The 20,477-nt window shown below is 41.6% G+C and overlaps 1 protein-coding gene across 1 annotated transcript in view; it reads left to right on the top strand.

Annotated features, from left to right (window-relative positions):
* The window catches only part of ano2b (anoctamin 2b), a gene marked incomplete at both ends in the record, with an annotated part of 66,062 nt that overhangs the window by 9,354 nt on the left and 36,231 nt on the right, over positions 1-20,477 (top strand). The window contains 12 exons of the mRNA XM_080051290.1: positions 10,135-10,233; positions 10,346-10,500; positions 11,740-11,794; positions 11,895-11,946; positions 13,392-13,475; positions 14,440-14,495; positions 14,896-14,943; positions 15,518-15,582; positions 16,532-16,666; positions 17,817-17,977; positions 18,603-18,685; positions 18,976-19,074. Of these exons, the coding sequence (XP_079907416.1) occupies positions 10,135-10,233; positions 10,346-10,500; positions 11,740-11,794; positions 11,895-11,946; positions 13,392-13,475; positions 14,440-14,495; positions 14,896-14,943; positions 15,518-15,582; positions 16,532-16,666; positions 17,817-17,977; positions 18,603-18,685; positions 18,976-19,074 (1,092 nt within the window). The remainder of the gene's footprint in view (positions 1-10,134; positions 10,234-10,345; positions 10,501-11,739; positions 11,795-11,894; positions 11,947-13,391; positions 13,476-14,439; positions 14,496-14,895; positions 14,944-15,517; positions 15,583-16,531; positions 16,667-17,816; positions 17,978-18,602; positions 18,686-18,975; positions 19,075-20,477) is intronic.

The following is a 20,477-nucleotide window of genomic DNA, read 5'->3' as shown; positions in this document are numbered from 1 at the left end:
ACAAAAGCCTTTGTTTTGAAAGAAGCATTTTCACAAAGTGGCAATCAAAGAATGACTGCATGTGTCAGAAAACAGCTTGTATCCAGGGCAACACACTGGGATGCATGACTCGGTGTGAACTGCACCAAACCTGCACTCCTGGAGCAATGGCAAAAACAAATCAGGACTGATTCATTCAGCCTGGTTTCTTCTACCAGACGCAAAGCAAACATTAAACCAACAATACGTATTGTCAATAGTGTAGATGTGAAAACTGTAAAGACTGGTGAATGTTCTCCTGGACCAGATCAGACCAAAGCTGTGGAGCATTTGAACTGAACTCAGAAAAGCATTAGAATTCTCATGAAATATCATTAATCTGTGACATATTGGATATTTGGTCTTTACGAGTGTAGATTCTCTACCTTGTTTTACAGATTGCCTACGCTGTTAAATGGTAGCTTACCGTATATAACTATCCTTTATTGCTGTTTTATTTATCGTAATTTAGATACTTAAAATCTACAATTATTTTAATTAGTTTTTTCTGTTACTTTGCGCCTACCACCAATATATACAGTATAGGGGAGAACGGGGGAATCTGAGCCATCGGGTAATGTGAGCCACCCCCTGTATCTAGGCAACGGAAAACATTTATGGTGATGTGAGATATATGTTTTCAAGCCCCTCTCATTTCCCCTTGGCCCTGAAAGAGAGGACCTCATGGTGCTGTGGTAAGCATGTTTTTTTTCACCAAAATAGGTATTTTGCATGTAAAAGTAAATTTTCTTGCTGTCAACTTAATCAACTGTTGTGCCAAAGCAAATGTATTCACGTAGAAAAACTTTTATCATACGTGTTGATGAACTACCAACATATAAAAACCATGTGATGATATTAGCTAAAGATTAGCCTGAAATGCTAAGGGAGGTAGTTTTTTCTCAAATTGTGGTGGTGGGGGAAAGTGAGCCAAATGCTGTGGGGGAAAGTGAGACACTGTCTCACTTTCCCCCACCATGAGGCACGAGTTAAGTCTTAAACATATTTTAATGTAATATTACATAACATATGTTTTATTTTAATGTCATACACATTGTAGAAAAGCCATCATGCCAAGGAAATACACCAGGAAGACGACCTGGGGCAACCACATGGAAAGAGCACCTTCTCATCTTTCCCTGTAACCTTCAGGGCTGGAATGTAGGGTAGGCCTAGTTGTAGAGTATGACAGGCTGATGTTATAATCCAATTGGGTCTTCTCCTGTGTTCTGAGTCCCAGGCTGTTCTTGCTGGTTCTGATTTTCCTATGCTTTGACCCCCAGACACAAGTTGGCTCTAAGGGTCCTGTGTTCTGACCCCCAGACTGTGTTCTAATCTAACTGTTTCTATCTTTCATTTGAATCTTATTAAAACCTTTTGAATTATAATGTGTTGTATTTGATTTTGTTCAGAGTTACTTTCAAGTGTTTAGAAAATTTGCTTTGCTTAATTGACCAAACCCCATCATTCTTTTATTAGTCCGACATTAGTTCTGGAATGTGTGGCTAGCTTTCAGGATTCTAACTGTTATATTATATGTGTTGTTATGGTAGTTTCAGAGTGGAAAAAGTAAGTGGCTCACTTTACCCTCTTGATTTTTTTGGTCTGTCTCAGTTTACCCCACAGCTGAGGTAAAGTGAGCCACATGACAACTTTTTTTAAAACAATCATATTTTCACTGCCCTTTGTCTTGAAAAAAATCTGCTAATGCCAATTTCTATGAAACATCCTGAATTAATGGGAAATGTGTAAATTTGAGTGATAAATCATTTTAGCTCGCTTAGAGGGGAGCAAATGTAAAAAGTGGCTCAGATTACCCCGTTCTCCCCTACTACTGTGATTTTATTTGTTTGGTTTTTAAATGCAAGGGCCTCATGGTTTCATGTGGCGGACTTTAATTGTAGCAGCTGGTGCTAACACAGCTGTTGTGTAGACCTCTCTTTAGCGCTTTGCTCACGTAGCCTAAAATGGGTAATTTAGTTTTGACATGTCCAAATCGCTTTGCTGTAATCTTGTGTTACGTAGCAACCAGTACTTACGAGTGAGAGTGTGTAGTTGAGCCCTGCTTTTGCCTTGTGTGTGTGTGTGTGTGTGTGTATGTGTGTGTGTGTGTGTGTGTGTGTGTGTGTGTGTGTGTGTGTGCGTGCGTGTTTGTGTGTGTGTGTGTGCGCGTTTGTGTGTGTGTGTGCGCGTGCATGCATGTAGTAGGCACTTGGCAGAACACACAGTCATTGTGCACTGTGCGTTCTGGGCTGCAGGCTCACTGCCACAGAGTTGTACAAATGTAGTTATTGTTAAATTCCACTTGTTACCAAATGAACTGCTGCTGCTCTCTGGCTCCAGAAACTAAAAGGGATTCATTTGGAAAATGAAGTGTCGTTCGCTTCTAGAAGCTGCATGGATGAAATGGTTTTCAATTTTGTGAATTGTTCCATCCCTGATACTATGAAATGAGCAGGGAGGAATGATCTCCATTTAAATGTGGGATACTAGGACTTTTACAGTGTTACACCAATGTACACTGGTATGGTATGTGTGTGTATGATACCTATTTTTCTACATACACGTGACTGTGTGGACATGTGTGTGTGTTGGCCTGCAGCCAGTTGGCAGTAAGTGCATGACATGCAGGCTCGTAATAATCAGATTGTTGTCGGTGTGGCCGCAAAGCCTAAGCCAGGATAAGATTAGCCCACTGATTGATAGGTCCTCATCTCATCTCATCTGGTTGATAGAGGGGGCAGATTTAATCAGCCGCTATAAAGATGAACACTCACATTCCAACATCCCCCCATTTCAATATAGTGACAGGTGCTCTTACAAAATGACTGGCAAACATAATTACACTCCCTCCATCGGGGCGTAGCTAGGCGCTGGCAGTAACTGTAGGTTTGACGCTCACTCTATCATTCGCAGAGATACAATCAAAAATGAGAATATCAGAAATGCATTTTATTGCTTTAATCTGTGTGCAGATCATGCAATAATAATAAAAGCAAGTCCATTATCACACCATAATGATGCAGACACATTCTCTCATTTCAAACAAATGAACTCTTGCCATAGAGAGACCATGGTTAATCTAAGAGTTTGGTTTGCACTGTTTGTGAGTCTGGAAGTAAATGATGGACCCCAAATTTCACTTTACTCTCGTATTTACTATTTAGCATTTTTTCCTACATGGTTCTAATGGCTGCCAATATATAGAAATAAGCCAACCAATATTTTCTCATTACGCCTGTGCATTGTGGCAGACTAAACTCTCCTGCCGGTGCCCACCCTGTTTGACTTCACTCTAATTGGATTCTGAGCGGGAAAAAAAGGAATTACTTAAATGTCAAACCTGTTGGCTGTGCCGGAGGATTATTGAGCTGACCTTTGATCTGGTAGGAACATCGTTTTACGGAACACTTTTAATTAAATCAGTGCAAGATGTTAATTTAAGAAGAGGAGCCGTGACTTTTGAAGAGTTCAGTCTGCTGGGGCTTGTGCAACAGAATGAGCAGGATTAACTACTCAGACGTCCCATTGGTAGATAATCACTCTGTGCCCAGCATTTGCTTAACATACGGCAGGACAGCACACTGTTCTGTTCTGCACCTGTCTGCTCAAGCCCTGCTGTGTTCAGGGGAAGCATGCAAACTTTATATACGTAGCAAATCCACTTCCCAATAACTAAGGGGCATGGATGTATCATCGTACATTGTAGTACTACACATGTACATATTGTTTTTTCCACTCGCCCTGCCTGTGAGTTCTTTCTCGCCCCATTGACTTTACATTAGGAGGAGTTCATTCACTTAAATATGCCTTAAACTGGACCATTTTTATATTTCGAGGGCTTGGAGCAAAAGGGGCGTAAGTGACATATTTTGCGAAAATTACTTTTATATATCATTTTAAAGGTCCTGATAAGTTATATCAAATGGTAAAAGAATAACGTCACTAAACATTTAACTTTTTGAAATAAAGGCTAAAAACATAACGGCGTAAGTGAAAACCTTCAGTTGAGCTTGGCGCACAAAAGGCGTAAGTGCATCATAAATAGGCAAAAGAGCTGACAATATGGAGAAATGACCAACATTTATGCTACAGAAAAAGTATTATTGAATATGTTTGGAGAATTTGATATACCCATATATTATGGAGACAATATGGACACTAAAATGAACACTTTATTTTTCATTTTATTTTAATAAATATATTTTTTTAAATTTTAAATTTTTTCTAAAATATTAATTCCTTCAAGCCTAATCTCTATTAAAGTAGAGATTGCTTCCATATGCTGTTTTTTGTTAAATATTTACGATCAATAAAAAGTTTGTTTTTGCTCTCCTGTAAAATTCCGAAAATGTCACTTACGCCCTTTGTGCGCCAAGCCCTCGATTTATAAACCCACTGTGTATTCAAATTCACATCACAAACAGTAAATATTTTGGCTTGTGTGCAGTCAAAAGTGTCCTGTCAACAGCTTCACAGAAGTTTCTTTTATGATGATGGGCTATAGTGTGGTGCGCCAACACTCACTCATTTCAATGTGATGCAAAAGTTTTGTTTACCCTTCTAAATTAAAGGTAAGATTCTATAGAACAATTTAGGTTCTAACGTCAAAAAAACTGATGGAATTTTAAGCCTGTTCTGTGTGAGCAATGGACTTGAGTTGAAATAAGGATGTTTTGAATAATGTGATATGCCATTTATGGACAGGACATCAGGGTGTAGTCGTGGTGGGGAGGGGTTGCAGTTTGTTGGGCTGAGGATCTCATTGCTGCTTTTTTGCAGACGATGTGGTCCTGATGACATCATCAATCTGTGACCTTCATTATTCACTGTATCGGTTCGCAGCCGAGTGTGAAGCAGCACCTCTAAATCTGAGGCCCAGGTTCTCAGCAGTAAGCCGATGTAGTGCCTACTCTGGGTAGGGAATTAGTCCTGTCTTGAACTGTTCAAGTACCTCAAGGTCTTGTTCGCGAGTGAGGGGACAATGGAGCGTGAGATTGGCCGGAGAATCGGAGCAGCTAGGGAGGGGTTTAACACTCGCTTTACTGCACTGTTGTGACCGAAAAAGAGAGCTGAGCTGTTAGGCAAAACTCTGGATCTACCGGTCAAACATGGTTCCTACTCTCGTCATCAATGCCGGGACATGACAGCAAGAACTAGATCCCGGGTATGAGTGGCTGAAATAGGTTTTCTCAGGGGAGTAGCTGGCATCTCCCTTAGAGACTGAGTGTGTAGCTCAGTCATTCTGAGAGATTTGGAGTAGAGGCCCTGCTCCTTTGATGAAAAAGAGCCAGCCAAGAGGTGGTTCCTGCTGGTTCCTGTATCTGGTTAAGATGTTTCCTGTGGAGGTTTTCCTGGCAAGACCAGCTGGGAGGAGGAAGTCCCAGGACTAGGTAGAGAGATTATATCTCCGCACTGGTCTGTGAACACCTCTGGATCCCCCAGTCAGAGCTTGGTAATGTGGCCCGAGAAAGGGGAGTTTGGGATCCCCTGCTGGAGCTGTAGCCCTCATGACCCAACCCCGGGGAAGTGGATACAATGAGGGAGTGATGAGTGAGAGGTAACCTGACAGAAATTGCACACGTCTGTGCAAGTGCAAACGTAAGGAGAAGCTGGATCAGAGCAATTTCCCAAACTGCCACTTTAAGTTAAACTATTGTGCAAAGAGTTATTCAAGCAAATGTCTAAGCAGTGATTGAAAAAATACTAATTAAAAAGTATTATTCAATTATCAGTTGAGATGTGTGCTTACGTGTGTGATTCAACAGGTGGCCTGCATTCCTAGAATACGTTATCATATCCCTGTCGATCCCTATATCCACCCACCTGCAGATCTGTAGGAGCTTCAGTCACCCTCCTCCCAACAACCTTTACCCAAATTCAATTGCTCCGGCTAATAAGCACCTTTCATGCTGTGCTTCTCTGTATCTCTTTGACTTAATTTGTCTTGCTCTGTGTGAATTCATTGAGTCGCCCTCACACTCACCTTCTGTCACTGTCTAAAGGTTTTTCTCCCATTCATATCATCAACACCTCCTGACTCGATTTCTCTCTGCTCACAGCCTCACGTACCATCTCATCGCCCAATCCGACCACCCTCTCATACTCGATTGCTCCAGAGAGGAGCCAAAGAGGCCCCTGGCTGCGTCCTAGTTACCCCCCCTACAGAGCTAAAGAGCTAATTGGAAATCCTGCTACTAATTAACCTTCTCCAGGCTGGAAAGTATTTATATCCTCTGATTTTTGGTGGAGAGATAGAAAAAAGGAAAGGGAGGGAAAAGGGAGTGGGAGAGCTAAGAAATGAATGTGAGCAGGTGGGTGGAATATAATGGATGTTGGTAGAAGGTGGGAACAAGAAATGATGTAGGAGAGCGAGGTAAAGTGCCACAGTACAAGGATGAGCTTTAGCTGGGGCATTCTCAGCGTTTCATCTAACATTGAACATCAATGCAGCATTTCTAATTTCTTTATTTTGTGACAACATGAACAAACAGACCTCCACTGAGAGGACCGCCAGCTTTCAGTATTCTGCTCTACACATTTACATTAAGAGTCAGATTATGAGAGATTTTGGTGATTGCAGATGGTGAAGGAGGGTGATAGGCCAATAGAAAAACACTTCCAACATGTTTATGTTGTTAAGTATGCAGCCCTAGAGTGGCCATAGAGAGAGAGAGAGGGAGGGAAAAAGTATTTTGAGGCCACAGTTTACTCAATGTAGTACAAGTGCACAAGATACATTGTGCACAAGATATAATTTGTTCGCTCATTTCAATTAATTTGTGTGCACAAATGATACAATTTGTCACCACTTTTTAATTCATTTGTGGCCACAAGATACAATCCTGATGACTTCTTTCCTGATGCAGAACCTTGCTCCAAACACAAGTCAAAACTTTGCAGACTAGATAAGTTCTCAATATCCTTGTTATTGTCAAAATGTCATTATAACGAAACCCCAAGCTAAAGTGAATCTCTATCCATAACCATAGTACAGCTGAGGACAAGTACCGCGTTTGGCGACTGAAATGAATATACACCTTGGGCACTGCCGGAAATTATTCCATTATATAATTTTTGCGCACAAATTAATTACAAATTGGGAACAAACTCTATCTTGTGCGCACGCAATAGCATTTGGAGTGCTCAGTGTAGTAAAAGGTGACCTCAATATCCTTTTTTTCCTCTATATGGCTACTCTGGAGCTCTGTAGTTTAGGTAGAGGAAAGTAAAACATCTGGGAAATGTAGTCTAGAGTCTGGAGAGACACTCTAGCATCCAGCATAACCACTACAAGTGATACAGTTCAGCATTTGTATTGACCCATCATGTTATGTGTTCGCAGTAATTGTAAAGTCCACATTCATATCAACTTGAGCCTTGTTTGAAAGAATGCCGCCTTTTCATTACATTGAATGAGGCATGATGGTCACGGGATCGTCCGGTGAAGAATTGTTGATCCAGGCTAAATTCTTGCTGAATCACAATGCAAAATCCTGCAGCCACACACTGCATTGGGCAAATGAAACAGATGCCTGGTTACCCTGTAATGTGAACAGTTGCCCCTCTGATAACGTTCCACACTTGTACATTCTGTGAACATTACAAACAGCTGTGCAGTGTTTTCATGTCTGATAAGCCGCCTGATAACACATTAATATTTTACTGGACTTTCTGGATCCGGTTTCATCGTCTGACAGCCCCCTGTGTTGGTCTGGATTGAATCCCTGGAGCACAGGTGTTCTTGGGGTTGTATTTGTCTCTCTTCAACCGCTGACCACAAACAATCCAAGCCAATCGGAGCTTTGTCTTCAGGTTTAACATTGAGAATGTCATCTTCTAGCAAATACTTTAAAATAGCCACTTAAATAGCATCAAGCCTGGATGATCTATGCCCAGCTGTTCAGGTTGTTGTAAGTCGACGTCACTCGCAGAAACAAGAACTCATGATTCTCTACTTTCCTCTGACTGACATAGCAAACATAAAATCAATTGTTCCTAGCAGCCCATCTTTGATGTTGACTTCAAACAACCATCTCTGAACAAATACGTCACTCTGGATTATTAGTTTCTCACACTGATGTAAAACCTCTTCCAAATAAAAAGAACCAACAAACAAAACGTGAATAAAGAAGTGAAACAAAATAGAGATTTTGTGTCATTTTCAGGCTACAAAACCCCACAGATCATATACTTTATTCAGTGGATTTAGAAAGTTGTTGTAGGCTACATTGTACAAGTGGCCTTCAGTGCAAGTTAAACCTTCAAGTCACTGACAAACATGCCTTATGAATGATTATACTGTACATTCATTCTAATTAAAGAGCATTCAGGTGGCTTGACGCTCCACTGTGCTACTTTGCATGAAAAAGGTCCCAGTGTGGACGTGAAATATAAGAGGAGCATGAGTGACAGTTAGCGCGTGGACCAGTCAGTCAATCAGTCAGTGAGACAGTGTCTAGTGGCTAGTGGCTAGCAGAAGGTACAGTAACATATATGTGAGGAGAGGGGGGAGTGAGAGATCTCAGGGAGAGTAGGAGTCGAGAGAGGAGAAAGGGAATGGCTTCAGGTTTCCCTCGTTCGCCGTGCCACCTTTTCTCTTGAAGCTGATGGGGGTCTGCGGAGGGTAAGGTTACCTGGCTCACGTCCCCCACTGACTCGGCTCTCTTTCAGTTTTGCATAAACTCTCACTCACTCGCTCCGCAAAAACCAGCTCCACAATGACTGCTGCATGGATTTTGGAGGAGCAGTTTTTCACTGCTTCTCACAATTAACATCTTATATATATTTTTTGTATTATATCTCTTTAAGGTGACAATGGTAGACAATGCTATTTTGCTTCTATACCATGTCTTCTGTCATACTAGTGTTAATAAAAGGTCCAGAATGTACATTAAGTTGTTTATTTTACTTAACATAGTCTGTCTGCGTCTGTATATTTGTCCTCTACAACCATCAACGGCCATTATCGCAACCTTATTTTTTATTTATTTTTTTTTCCCATATTCACCTGCAGTGTCTCTCCTCAACTGTTGCTCTTTAGTGAGCTGCAGAGGGCCAGGGGGGCAAAGCACTGATATTCACAATCCAATCACACGCCTGTTTGATGCTATATGTGGGCTGCCAGTTATCACACTTTGCTAATGTATCTTAATAATACAAGTGTGATTCATTTGGCACAAGCAGCTACATGAGTCATGGGTTTTATATTATATACAGTAAATAATAGAGTATTTCTGTTTGGTGGCGAGGATGATGATAGGAGCCAAATAAAGCTTCCAATGTGTCAGGAACAGACTGCAACAACGTAGCTGTGAAGATAAAACCCACTCCAGGCTTTGCTGTGGGAACACAGGCGACATCTATCTTTTATAAATACCAGTAATGCTGCTGGCCAAACTGGTGAGCCAAAGTGTTTGAGTGGGTCAGGCTGATGGCGGGGATTGGTTGTGCCTAGTTCAAGTGTAAAGTATGGCTTGAATTGTGGAGGGAGGCTTTGCAATCTGCTGTGAGTCCAAGCTCCAGACGCCAATTTGGAAGTCTTGAGGCAAAAGCAGCTGAGAAGCTTTTGGACCGCAGTTAGATCAACACGCATATTAAGCCCTCTCTTGTTGAAACGGAGTGTGTCGGCTATATTTATTTGCCATATAAGCCGTACTAACACTGACAGATGGTAACACTGACAGATGGACTGGTAAACAGGTAGATTACGCCAAGAAATCTCCTGATATATTTCCCAAGACGTAAAAGTTTTGATTAAAAAAAAAAAAAAAAAAACTTTTTGGTTGAACACTGGCTTAGACACTGATGTACATGCAAACAGAGGGAAACATGGGGAATCAATAATCTATAACCTTCCTGTTGTTAAAGCTATCTATACTTGGCACAAATACTGAGTGCCTGGCCTGGCATGTTGTTGATGTTGACCAACGTGTAGAAACAAGAGTAATGCATTTTGCATTCCTTTAACATGTAGATATACATATTGCATTAACTTGTAATCTCTGAGTCTGAGTGTGTGAATGAGGATGCATGTTTTATTTGTCTCATTTCCTGAAGGTTTCGACTATGTAAATATTGTATATGTCCTAACATTAAATTGTGATTGTTTTTCAGTTAAAGAACCACGGCCCTAGCTTCACCCGTCTCCATGCGCCCTGGCCGGTACTGTGTAGGGAGGCAGAGTTTCTCAAGATAAAAGTCCCAACCAAGACGGTGAGCTCTCACTACCAGTTTGTTGTGAAAACAGTATATATTTTCTTCAGAACTGTAAGGCACTTAACCATGTGTAATAGGTTGACTGAGTCTATGTCGTGTGCTCCATCAGAGTTATGACCTGAAGGAGGAAAGAAGTGGCTTTGGATCCAGCATGAGCACAGTGTGGAGGAAAATGAACCAGCCGTTCCAGCCCAAAGTACCACATCAGGACCATGAGAGCACCAGATTCCTCTCACACTGCTTCTCCAGGGACAAGCTCCACCTGTGAGATAAACACACACACACACACACACACACACACACACACACACACACACACACACACAGCTAAATTAAGATCTTAACTACACACTCTTATTTCGTGAGTATTGGTTGCTACATAACACGAAGCTCACAGCAAATCAAAAGTAAATTACCCGTTTTTAGGCTACGTAAGCAAATTGATACAAGGAGGTCAGCCCAGCAGCTGTGTTGGCTACAGCAGCTACAATTAAAGGAATACTTGAATACTTTACGGAACCAGCGTTCTATCATTATAAAATCACTATTATAATATAATGAATGAGGTTTTTCTTCCCTCAGTTTTCCCTCAGTCTTCCCTTGGCCCAGCTGTCCTGTTAATCCTGACATTCTTGTGATGTCACAAGAACGAAAATGTAGGGTTAGACAGTGAGACCATAAAACACTCTTTCTGCTTTTTCTCAGGCTAGGATGAACCGATTCAATTTTTTTTTTGCACATTTATACTACATAGGATCTCCGAGTTCAATACGCCTTCATATTCCAACCGGTGAAGTAGGTCTTTAAAGTCTGCCAGCTCAAAAACAGTCATGCCTTCCTTTGATGTTTGTTTTTCACAAATAAGCAAAACTCCAACGAGAATAAGAATAAGAGAATTTGTAACTTCAATATCCTTAATGTTATTGTAGCTACAGCCTTACTGGGTCTGGTACCCGTAGATTAGGTGGCTAATGCGAGCTAATGTTTGCAAACTTTTCTCTAACAATATATTATTTTCTAGTTGTGCTGATGACATGTTTGATTTTTGAGCATATTCCATGACAGTAGTGCAGTTGTCTTGCCATGTTTACTTACTATGAAATACAAGATTTTGGGAGATTACACTCCATGTTCCTGACTGATAGTTGCATTTGTAGGCTGTGCCAACACACCAAAACACTTTGCATTGCTAAACCCTTAGCATAAGGGGCCAAGCTACCCTCAGCATACTGATTGATAGTAGGCAACCAGTAATGCCTGGTGGTTCTTTCAACTTTTTAAGTAATCTAAAGAAATCAAATAAATGTTGAATATGTTTTAATCAGGCCCAGTGAGATACTTGGCTTACATGGCAGATTGTGTTGCTTTGATCAGTGAATAGGTTCAGTTGGCCGATAACATTATTAACAATAATTTCACTATATGTTTGCATGTGTTACTATACTATAAATAATGCACATGTTAATATGTGTACATTTTTTATTTAATGCTTGTTTCTTTCAGGTACAACATCACATCTAAAGACACGTTCTTTGACAACGCCACCAGGGGACGAATAGTAAGTGATCCCTCAGATTTGATTCAGTTTCTCCTCTCAGTGGAGTGTTTGTCCAGGACGAGCTTGCATCTTCAGTCTACTGTTATTCAATCTTCCTCAGGTGTATGAGATCCTGAGACGGACGGTGTGTGTGCGATCCTGTCAAACCATAGGTGAGGATACCAAGCAGTTCATGTGTGTGTGTGGTTGTCTGTGTGTGTCCGGGAGGAGTTCACTGAACATATACAGCCTCTTCCAGCCCCTATACATTGTTGTATTCATCATACCCCTTTCATCCCCTTCCAATATGATGGCATGTAATTAATTAAATACCGCATCACAGTCACATCTGGGAAGTAACTTGCAAGAAACGGCCAAACAATCTTCTTGTGACACTGATAACTGATTCATCACTATGTCAAGATAAGCTTAACGTGTTTCAAAACTTGTTGGAATTGGAAGTTTACGCTAAACATTTCATGTATATAATTATGACAATTCTAATGTCAGCAACAGGTAAGAGTTCACTTTAAGTTCAAGGTTGTGCTAAAACTTTCTAATCTGACTGGACCGTTTGATAGACTAGTCACTAGTGGGAGGTGATATAGATATGCCCACTGGGAGTTCATTTGGGGGCTGAAGTGAAGTGGAGTGCAGTTGATGACACAGACAAGGAGTGCAATGATTGGATAATGGGATCATGACACCAACACCTTTTTAACACTCATTTGTTTGGTTTGGGCTTTGTAGCACTGACAACACCCTGCTCCCACCAGGCTGCTCCTAGAAACAGGCTTCTCTCATTAACACTTCTGTCTACTGCAGACGTCCACTGGGACAGTTAGCAGATGTAAAGTCAAACTTTACCTCAGCAGCTGTGTCAGTTGATTTTGACTTTTGTAAGCAAAGTTGTGCATGTGATGCTCAACACATATCCTAGTGAACGGACAAAAAGTTTTATCTGACCTTATCTTCCCATCACAGTAAATTTTGAAGTGTTAAAATAACACTAAAAGAGTTAAATTCAACACTATTTCCGAGTGTATTTGGTCCCACTCAGAATTGGAGTTAAATTAACTCTCTTCAAAGTGTTACAATTTTAGAGTTAAATTAACTCTCTTCAAAGTGTTACAATTTTAGAGTTAAATTAACTCAAAATAGAGTTAAAAATACACTGTATAGTGTTATTTAAAGCCTTATAGAGTACTTTCTACACCCCGTCTTTTAACTACTGAAATTGACACCAACACTAGGAGGCATTCTACTCCAGCTGTTGTTATATTAACTCAGATAGAGTTAATGGAGTTTGACACTGCATATTTAACACTGGGGAATTTACTGTGTATTGAGATAACAACAGCAGCTACAAAATACACCTAATATGGGAGAAACACAACACATGACTGTGTCAATAAGACTTCCAAAAGATACATCCACCACTGCCTATAAGAGCGGAATAAATGTCCTTGGGGATTTTCTAAACGAACTGCCAGTCATTCAGCACACCCTCAATTCAGGTCAACTCAAGCCTTGCCTTAATGTTTATACAGTATATCTGTACTCCCTATGCGTTCACGAGGCCCATATTAAAGTGAGCTGACACCCGTTTCATTTCCAGTGTCCACCATATGTCAGCTTGGCTCCCCCGCAGCAGCAGAAGGTCTCAGCCAGCGGGTACTGAGGGAGCTGCAGGGCAAGAAGGGGGGAGAAAATAGACTTGCATCTCTTTAACCTCTATTCTCTCTTTGCTCTTCAAAGATACACATTTCGCCTCTCTCACACACACAGAGCTCAGTCCCTATGTCTCCACTGCCCTCTTCCATCTCCTCCACAAGTGGGTCATACTTCCTGGGTCAGGCTGAGATTGAAGCAGGGCCCTCTGGGAGTTGTGGTTTGCCTCCAGTCAGTTCAATGAGCATTCATGCATTTGAATGCAGCTTTGAGTGTTGGTGGCGAGTTTCATTAATAGCACAACTAATCCCTGCATAGTTGACGGTCCCCTTTGAGGCACTGGTAATTAATTGATCAATTATTTTGCTTAAAGCGCCCAGCAATGTGTGCTAGGTCATCTGATGTTCACATGTCAGACCATTACTTGCCATATGAAACGTTCCAAAGCCAAAAAATGGTGCCTACGTATGTCTTTTTAATGCATAGTGGTTGAATATATACAGAAGACATTAGTTAGTTCAGTGTTCACAAAGAAACGATGAGGAAGTTGGTCAGTGACATAGAAAAGGTCGGATATCATAACAGTGCTGCTGGAGTGTCCTTGAACACGACATTGAGTCTGAACGAGCGAGGAGACTCACTTTATCACCGGGCGTCAATAACACATCACATCAACGGAGCAGTGTGCAGAACTAGATGTAAGATAAGCAACACTTTCACTTTATTTCACGCCACGTCTTGGCGCCATTCTGTGTAATCTCACTCCTTAATGCCAACGACTCAGCTATTGCTTCGCCAGCTGCTTGGATTGTCTGGATTAATACTCCACCAAACTCTTTTCTGTTTCAAGACAAACAAGAATTTGGAATAAATCACAACTTCTGTGTGTGTGGTTTGGATGATAGGGTAGGAGGGGAAACGCCCCTCAGAGTGACGTTCACATAGCCCCTTATGGTGGTCTAAATGTCTCTGCTCCCCCTGTGTCTCTTTACCAGGCATCAGCACGCTGATCGCTAAAGGCGTGTACGACTCTGCCTTCCCTCTTCACGATGTAAGTGTGGGAATTCTTCCTTTTCTTTCAACACAAAATTTACAGAAAATGGAAGCTTGAAATAAGAATGAAAATAGGATAAATTCTAGGACTGTTCTTAAATATCAATATATATAATATAATATTTTGAAAAAGGGTTGTGAACTACAACCCCCACTACTGTAGATGTCGCACTACATCTAGTCTCTGAATTTCAGATTTGCCGTGTTTTGAATATGATTTTTTTTTTAGAATTAAATTGATTTGACAAAATGTTCTCCTTGGATTATCAATATAATGTGATGTGATGTAGTAATACTAGCCAGATTCTACACAGCATAGAATATTGTATGTATGTGTATTATGTTTGATTGAGTGTGTGGAAGCCTTTGTTCACCCACCCTCTCTTCCCACTCCTCAGGGTGACTACAAGGTCATCGGACACGTGGAGGAAAAGAGCGACAGACAGGTAGAAAGACTCTCTCTCTCTCATTCGGCGTCTCTTTCTCTTTCCCTCCATTTTTCTGTCTAAAGAAAAGTACAAAAGGTTTGCTAGCGAAGACTGCAACTGCCGCAAAGGGAACTGGTTAATGGGATGCAGTGCTGGTTGCTACGAGAAAACTCTCTTGTCAATTTGCTGCAGCTGAACAGCAAAGGAACTTTCCGCTCCTCCAATCAATAGTTTCATCTCGCACTCTTTCTTCTCTTTCTTCTCTGCTGCTATTGATCCTCCTCTCCATCTGTCCAATGTTTGTCACAGATTGCGGTTTCAGTTCAATAAAAATCTCAGCGGAGTTCAGGGTATAAAAGCAAAACTCGACGAGTGAGTTGAATTTGTAAAAAACTACTGCTAAAATGAATAGCAACTTCTCCATTCAATCATGATCATGGCATTTCTTTTTTAGATCATGAAACCAGATTATTTATCTGTGCGATGCGAGGTGATGTTCTTTTAGCATCAAGAGCGCTAGGCTACATAAGGTAAACATGCATTACAACATAACACCCACACTGACTCTGTCTCCTTCTCTTCTTCCTGTCAGGTCCTGCATGAAGAGTGGGCCCGATACTCAGCCTTTTACAAGTACCAGCCCATTGATCTTGTCAGGTAACGCCACCGCACCACCGACATCAGTAGCTGCAATTTCGCCATACCCAAAATGTTTTCCTTTCATCTAATTTGCAGCTCAGATAACTGTACATACACTTTGTACATCTGATTAACCAAGGACAAATGCCCAGCTATAGAGGTAGCAGTGCATTGTGGTTATTGCGGTTCACAAACAGACTTCTGTTATTTGGCAGGATGTTTTCTTTTACATTTTCAGAACGTCAGTGAAGTGAGTCGATTCTTCAAAGGATATTTCCACAATTTTTCCAAGTCTTATCACAGTTTCACACATCTAAATGTCACAGTGATCATACCTCCTCCTCATGCTGGCCGTGAAGTGATGCCATGCCAGATCAACCCCATTCTAACAGTGACAAAATCCACACTGCTTGTTCCGTGAAATATGTACATTTACTGTGATTTTAGAAGGGAATTCCCTCTTTGGCTATCACCACAAATAACTTTCAACTTACATATTGATATGTGAATGTTGTATGATCGTAGAACCTGTACTATAGTTCACAGGTTGAGGAGGAGGACCACTTCACCTGCCCATTCTGAGAAATGTTAAAAATTGGATTATATCACACACATTTTCTGTACTTTTAGTTCTCGTCAAGGTTTAAAAATGTGATGATATTGCTCTCAGTGATATCGTGCTACTATATCTGCATAGCGTTCCTAAGTCCATGTTTTGAGCTCTTGCGTTTGTTCGTCCTAGCATAAAAGGCAACGTTTTGTACACACACCTCCTAAAAGCTCCACTTGAAGATTGAACGCCTTGAATAAAAGATGAATTCTGGCTTTTTATTTTTGACGCAGCGTGAGGATACCATACCTGTGTGTTGCGTGTGGGTTAAGTCTGCGCAGTCTGTTGTGTCAGCAGCACCATGAACTCAACCAACACTTTCACCTCCTAATTCTTTACCTCTGATCCCTCCTCCAGGAAATACTTTGGAGAAAAGATCGGCCTGTACTTCGCCTGGCTCGGAGTTTACACTCAGCTGCTGATACCGGCCTCCATTGTGGGAATCATTGTGTTTGGCTACGGGGTGGCTACAGTGGATACTAACATACCCAGGTACCACACAGAGCACTGCAGCTTCATTTGTGGAAGAAAGCTATTGTAATATACCCACATTTCACTTGAATTAGGTTCAAATCCATCTGACACTTTACATATTTTCCACCCAGTTCAGTGATACAAAAGAAAAGTCCTTGGCCGACGCAGTGCTTATACAAATCTATAAAGAGCCCTCCAATGACTGTGAGTGCAGCAGGAGGAATTCTATTAGCTGAAGATGCTAAATGATACAAAAAAAAACATGTTATCGGATCAAATACTATCATTAGAAAGGATGTAGAAAATGAAGATTTCTTCTTGCCACGATTGAAATATACAGTATGCACACATGGCCTTCCACACTTACAGTACACGCAGTAGACAGGGATTGCCCAGATACCTGCTGTATCTGGCTTTAGTCACTGTTGTGTGGGCGGAACACAGAAGGCACGGCTGGCAGTGTGTGTGTGTGTGTGTGTGTGTGTGTGTGTGTGTGTGTGTGTGTGTGTGTGTGAGTGAGAGTGTGTCATCATGAAGATAAAGGTTGATAATTCAGCCTACACTGACTTTGAAGAGCTCGTACTGCGGTCATGTGTTAAATGTGCTATTCATTTCTTCGTGTTAAATGTAACAGACTCACAGATATGTGGGCCTTTCTACAATGCAGATCTTCATTTAAAGGTGAAGTCAGTGATTCTGGAGAATGGTTGTTGTCCAAATCACTTTTTTTTGACAAAATCGGTGAATATCTCCACACGATCCGCTGGAAAAGGAGCATCTTGCTAGATATGTGGGGCCCCATTTGTTTACATACCCTTTGTTTACATACCTGTTTACAGAGCCTAGGTTGTGTATTGACAGTAGATCTTTTTTCAGCTCAACCACAGTACGTAATGGTAGTGGATCACAAAAATATTCACTGATTTCTAACAAAACATTTTTTGACAACAAACATTCTTCATAATTGCTGACTGCACTTTTAATTGATGCTATTTTAAGGTTATTGTGTTAGTCTTGTCATAATTCTGTGTTGTGAGACTCATGCCATGACTCTCCCCCCCCTTCCTCCCTCCCTCCCCCCTCCCTCCCTCCCTCCCTCCCTCCCTCTCTCCCCTCCCCCCTCCCTCCCTCCCTCCCTCCCTCCCTCCCTCCCCCCTCCCTCCCTCAGTCAGGAGATGTGTGACGAGAGTCTGAACTTCACCATGTGTCCTCTGTGTGACGGAGCCTGTGACTTCTGGCACCTCAGCACGGCCTGCGGCACCGCCAGGGCCTCGCACCTCTTCGACAACCCCGCCACCGTCTTCTTCGCCATCTTCATGTCTCTGTGGGGTGAGGATGTGTGTGTGTGTGTGTGTGTGTGTGTGTGTGTGTGTGTGTGTGTGTGTGTGTGTGTGTGTGTGTGTGTGTGTGTGTGTGTGTGTGTGTGTGTGTGTGTGTGTGTGTGTGTGTGTGTGTGTGTGTGTGCGTGTGTCTGTGTCTTGGTTTGTGTGACTGTGTGAACATCTGCTTTTCTTGCTAACTTGTAAATTGGCCTGAACAGCATGCTGTTACTGCAAGACATCTTTTCAATTTGACTTTAAAAAAAACTCCTCATTTTATAAAATGTGGATATTTTCCAGTGAAAACGGGTATAAACCAAACAATGAGTTGGCTTTAAAACTACATTGTTGACCCAGAAAACCGAATTAGGCCTATATTAAAATAAAGTATTGTTATTTTCCTGAGATTGCAAACATAATATGTGGTTGGAAGTCTAGAAAAAGCTACTCAAGTGAACATTGACTATGGATATTTCCACGTAAAACTATGAGCGTTATAGCAATGTTAGTAACTTTTGGCTTTTACAAGTCTTTGAGTGAGTTATATTTGAAATGAAACATATGAAAGTTCTTCCCTGGAGATATTGAAGGCTTTGATCATGAAGTAAATTGGACTTCTGTGTCTGTGTGTGTAGCGGTGCTGTTCCTGGAGCAATGGAAGCGCCGTCAGATCAGTCTGAGCTTCAGCTGGGATCTGACTGGTGTCGAGGAGGACGAGGTACACACACACACACACACGCACACACGCACACACACACGCACACACACACAGACACGCACACAGACACGCACACACAAACACACACAGACACAAGCAAACACACAGGCACACACACGCACACACACACACGCACACACACACACGCAGACGCACACACGCACACCCACACACACGCAAACACACACACACACACACTGAACATTAAACAAATCATCTGCATAATCAGCTGCAGAATTTTCCCTTATTAATGTCATTTGTACATTATGCACTATGTGTGTTTCCTGTAGGAACATCCCCGGCCGCGCTACGAGACCATCCTCCTTCAGAAGAGACAGAGGACGCAGAAAAAGCTGCAGAAACAGAAGAAGAAGAAGAAAAAGAGTGAGGTAGGGAAGATAACAAACCTCTGTCAATATAATACAACATCGCTCATTTTCTTAAAGGTACGGTGTGCAAAAGGGATTGCGGTTTTTCCAGAACAGACTGGGTACAAATGGAATGTAAATATCCATAATTATGTTTTAATTACTGTATTTCTGCTTGAAAATAATTACCCTAAGATGAGCTTTTTATATAGTAGTGGGGCGCGAACAAGCTTATCGGCCTTGCACGTTTCTATATGATGTGGATGTCCTTGGGAAATGCACCTGTTGGAAGACAAAGAAGAAGTACTATAGAATAAATAACTAAATACATCTTCACCTCATCACTTGATAGTATAGTGGAAACAACTTGAGACAGTGTTGGTTCATGCCAACTCTATTAACTAGCACCTTGTCCTTGAAGGCCACCGTAGCTCCTGTGATTTCTCTGACCAGGAGGGGTTAGCAATCTAGAACTTTCAACACTAGACGATGCCAAAATGCTCCTATATTACACAGTCAGTGCGTTTCCATGGCACAACTAAATTGGATTAAGACATATACCGAACTAGACACTCGAACGGACCATGTCACTTGTCTGAGTATACATGGCTGTCTCCACTATGCTAGGTGGCGCTGTAGCCCTTTCAACACGTGGTTATAGAGCCACGTCCGGTTCCCTTCCGTCAACAACCCTACTATTTTTTTACGTCGTCTCCTTCCACTTCCATGTGAAATCCCGACAGGGATTCTCGAGCAAGCGCAGAACGCAAAACTCCGATATGCGATGTCCGATCCGTGTATACATGCAGAGAGAATGTCGACTATGAACGAGTTATCTAGGTGTTCTTATTCTTTTGCTTGTCCGTTAATTTGCCGATTTGTGTGCGAAATAGATCGGATAAAGGTGTTCACATGCATTTTACAAGTCCTGTTGAAGTCTTATGCGTTTATTTACCCGATTATTACTGTACCTGAAACTCATGAGAAAACATAACCAATCATACCAATGTCTGTGCTGCTCCTGACTATCAACAATACTAATGGAACGGTATTATACAGTATAGGTCATTCCTCTATATATCGTATCATGTACAGCAGATTATGACATTCATTTTGAGTAACATCAGGGACATCAGGTTATCACGAGACTCTTCCACCTGGCTCACTCTTCACAGTTGGTATCCGATCCGGAGGTTTGATTGGTAAAGCGTGGGGCGGATTTTACTGCTATAATCTATTGGAACGATCTACAGTACAGTAGATCCCCTCTGTAAATTGGGTCAATCACATTGAGTCCTTTTGGCCCAAAGTCATTTTCCCCGCAGCGACAGATGGCGTCCTGCCACAATGCTGTCTGTCTGCCACAACACAGAATCACCACTGCCTCTACAGTATGTCCCATAACATGATCTGGGTATTAATGT

This window comes from Ammodytes marinus, assembly GCF_949987685.1.
Source record: "Ammodytes marinus genome assembly, chromosome: 22".
In the NCBI taxonomy this organism is placed as follows: domain Eukaryota; kingdom Metazoa; phylum Chordata; class Actinopteri; order Uranoscopiformes; family Ammodytidae; genus Ammodytes; species Ammodytes marinus.
This window is presented reverse-complemented; position numbering and strand designations above follow the sequence as displayed.